At 39.7% G+C, this 4218-nt stretch overlaps 1 protein-coding gene across 1 annotated transcript; it reads right to left on the bottom strand.

Annotated features, from left to right (window-relative positions):
• Positions 1–2567: 2567 nt before the first annotated feature.
• On the bottom strand, positions 2568–3718 carry LOC130571229 (myosin light chain 4-like). The gene has a single exon (XM_057362074.1). The coding sequence runs from the start codon at positions 3578–3580 to the stop codon at positions 2963–2965; it is 618 nt and encodes a 205-aa protein (XP_057218057.1). The 5' UTR covers positions 3581–3718; the 3' UTR covers positions 2568–2962.
• Positions 3719–4218: the final 500 nt, after the last annotated feature.

Raw genomic sequence — 4218 nt, 5'->3', positions numbered from 1 at the left:
GAAAACCTGCTCGAGCAAGAACTAAAGATGAACTGTATCACGAGGGACGGAGAGACTTTTCTCAGACCTGTTTTATTAGAGGGACTGTTTCATTTTCATTATTAAGTCTTACTTCTTCGCTTCACTTCTAAGAAACCTTCTGTCCGTAATCTTAAAAGAATCCTGTAGACTTTAAAGATCTTTAGTTCATGCTGAACTAAAGATTTGCCCACAAGCATTGCGTGTCACACGTGATGACACATCACAATATTTTATGATATTTTAACACAAGCTTTGAGGAAAAGCCAGATTCTCTCTGTGAATAATGATTCACGTTTTTTGCTTTAATGTAAAGTCCCTGTTGTGGTTGTATTGCAAGCGCTACATAATGATTCTTCTTCAAAAACAAATAATAATAATAATAATAATACTTGCGTATGGGGTTTGTAGGTTGAATCATGACAGTATTTCACATTTAGTCTGAATTGTTTCTTTAATGAGAATATGATGAGTTGTCAAGCACTGATGATGTAAGTGATATCACACCGTTCATCTCTACTCATCTTCACTACAAGACTTGTGATTTCTGTTACAACAAAGAAATGACTCACACACACAATATGGCCAGCCATTAGTTTACATCTGTCAACATCAAATAGTTGTGTTGTGTGTTGTGTATGACTTGACTGCTTTACACTTTGGAGTTATTTTCTCAATGGGCCACCGCAGGGAAAATCATGTCAGCTAGCTTCAGACCGTACAAACTGAATTTCAAATCATCCTATGAAAGATCTGTTCTCTTTACTATAACACTTTTTCTGACTGCTCCGTTACATTCTGTTATTGTGTCTTGTTTGTCTTTTGTTTCTGAGTTTGTTTCTACAATCGGTTTGGTATTTTTTGTTTTTCGACATTTTTTCAACTCAAGCTTGACTTTTTTTGCTGGTTTTTAATGGTTAAAATGAAGCACCAGTTTAATAATCCCTGACGGTCCAGTCGGAGAATTTACCCTGGCTGTGAAGTTCTTCATCCTCAGTGATGATATGAGATCCAGTGAGGAGGATGCCAATGAATTCTCTCACCCGTCTCAGCTGGATTTTAGTTTTGATGATGTTTTATGTGCCAGAAGGGAAAGTGAGTTTGAGTTTAGATGTGAGTTTTAGTGTGATCGGTTTAGTCTGCAGGTGTATTGAATGATAACCGCTATCTCTCTTTCTCTCTCTCTCTCTCTCTCGTGTTTTGGATGGGTGTGTTCCTGTGCCCGAGGCTTCACTAGTGGAGATCCAGGAGAAAACACATCAGCTTCTCTTCATCTCATGTAAGCTGCTCAACCATCTTGAAGTCAAATTTACTTCTTTAGCGATTTTACGTTGTTACAAGGCAGCTAAACAGTAAATGCATATTACAGTAGTACAGACACTAAAGACGTAATAAAGCCCCTGGCCCTTGATCTATCAGCATCATTGATGTTAGATGTGAAATTAAAGCATGCCTTTCCAGCTTAAACAGAACCTGATGATAGAGTAGAATAGATTCGAAAAATAATTATATATATATATATTAAAAAAATAAGAAATGAAAACAAAACAAAACAAAACAAAACAACTAAAACAAAACAAAACAAAACAAAACAACATAAATTAATAAAACAAAACAAAACAAAATAATATAAAATAGATCCCTTACTGTTTCTTCATTTTAAAATAATAGTAAACTCATGAAAAGTTTGGAATAACACAATGTGACTTTGAGAATTATGTTATGAGAATAAATGAAATTTGATTGTCTTCACTGAATTTACAGAATTGTTTTCTTGTCATTTTATCAAGCAGCTTTTTGTGGTCTCAACCTGAGATGCTTTTGAAGCTTATTTTTTATATTTTACCACATCATTCTTTTTACACTTGCTGAGCATTAATCCATTATATCATGTGTATAAATGTTTTGTCATTGTATGTAAATGAACACAGTTTCTCAGCCTCATCAGCACAACTGGAGCAGGACTCTCACCGCACCGCTGCTGGTGTGTCCGGAGCTTTAAATTCATGTTTATGAATGGCCACTGAAGCAAAGTGTGTCCCTGACACCTGAATCACAGACGGGAAGCCCTGGCCAGCTGTCAGCTGAATGTTTAAAGATCTCCACAGACCGCTGAGGTTATATAGCCTACATTCCTTCTGATGACTGGACACCGTACAGAGAGAATCTCCACACCGCATCAAAGTCAAATCTCAAGATGTCTTCAGAAGCAGCCTGGGCTCTTTTGAGGTGAAAGGTCACAGATTTACTACAGGTCACTACATGACCTCGGTTCAGATAGACTGCCTCTGTATGACTGATCAATATGATTCATAATGGAAACTTTATAAAGAGTTTGGGTTCCTTTTAAAGCGATAGTTCAGCCAAAAATACAAATTCATTTATTCCTCCTCTTGTGGTTGTAAATCTGTATGTGACTCTTTCTTCAGTGGAACACAATAGAAGATATTTTGAGAAATGTCTCAGTGGTTTTGTGTTCACACAATGGAAGTCAATGGGGTTCTGTGTTGTATGATTATCAACATTCTTCAAAATATCTTCTTTCGTGTTCTGCAGAAGAAGGAAACTCATGCAGGTTTGACATGACATGAGGATGAAGAAATGATGAATAAATAATGACAGAATTTTCATTTTGGGGTGAACTATCCCTTTAAGATGAATGTTGGCCTCCATGATATGTTGTCCACTTCATTAAAAAAATAGCAAAGTGAAGTCCATTCCAAAATAACTTTTATTGTGTACACATGTTTGTGACTGAGCACATATGCCTGTTTTTGCCTGTCATTGGAAACCAAAATAATGAATATATGTCTACTCTTTAACGTCACTCAAAATGAAGTAGTATTCAATTGTGATCTGAAAATAAAAAAGTCATAGTTCTTCTAAATTGTTTTTCATGTACCCACATGGATTTGTTAGTCTACCCATCTGAATAAAGTCCAGCTTAACCTGACAGAATGTGTTTGACAAAAGAGGAATAGTTAATGCAGCCGTTGGCATCTTCCTGTCCGGCCATGAGTTGGTCCACCTCATCTTCTGTCATCCTCTCGCCCAGCGTGGCCAGAACGTGCCGTAACTCCGCCCCCATGATGGTGCCGTTACCCTCCTTGTCAAAAACCCTCAGTCCTTCCACAAAGTCCTCAAAGCTGCCCTGATCCTTCGAGCGAGAGATGTGCTGCAGCATGGGCAAGAAGGTCTCAAAATCCACCATCTTGGTGTTCATTTCCTCCGCTCTGGGTTTTCCCAAGACCTTCAGGACGTCGGCGTTGGTCGGGTTCTGTCCCAGAGCTCGCATCACGTCGCCGCACTGAGCGAACGTGATCTTCATCTCTCCTTTGGGCGTGCGGTCGAACAGCTGAAATGCCTCTTTGAATTCCTCGATCTGGTCGGCGGTGTATTCCAGCGTGATGCTCTTGGGATCGAACGGAGGCTCTTTAGGGGGTTCGGGTTCTGCCGGAGGTGCCGGTTTGGCGGCGGCTGGAGCCGGCGCCGGCGCCGCCTCTCTCTTGGCTTCCGGCTTCTTGGGCTCCGGCTTCTTGACTTCGACTTTCTTAGGGGCCATGATGAAGATCTTCCAGTGAAGTGGAGAACAGCAGGCTGGACGGGACGGAGCTTCTGTGAGCCCATTGTCTGCTAAAGCTTTTATATCATTTGACTCCAGGGAGGAGAGATCAGTCGGTCCTGTAACGCACTATAAAAGGAAGAAATCCAAAATAGAGCTGGCAGCAATGGAGTCAACAATAAGCTTTTGTTCCCAGCTGCTGTTGATGGTGACAGAGAGATGCCTGTCAAAGCCCAAACCTGAACAAATAAACCCTCCTCCTTATATAGTAGATCATCACACTGGCCTTACAAGACATTTCACCTTTGGAAATGATTATTTTGATGTAAAAGCATGTCATTTATTCATCACATGCTGCTAAAACATTGAATGCATTGTAAGTCGCTTTGGATAAAAGTGTCTCTCAACTGCATAAATGTAAAACATACATTATTTCTACAGTATTGGATGTGAATATAAATGATAAACCATCTGGCAGTCTCTGGTGTTTCAAGGGACGTCAATGCAATAGTAAAACTGTCTTTAGAATAAATGTGCCCAAGGCAACATGTTGTGCAGTGCTTCATTTGTACCTGCTCTTAAACATCAGCGCCCGCATGTATAAAGTCACTCAGAGTAAAATAGTACTCTTAAGTGTG

This window comes from Triplophysa rosa, linkage group LG2, assembly GCF_024868665.1.
Source record: "Triplophysa rosa linkage group LG2, Trosa_1v2, whole genome shotgun sequence".
NCBI lineage: Eukaryota > Metazoa > Chordata > Actinopteri > Cypriniformes > Nemacheilidae > Triplophysa > Triplophysa rosa.
The sequence above is the reverse complement of the archived record's forward strand: the minus strand, read 5'-3'. Positions and strand labels throughout refer to the sequence as shown.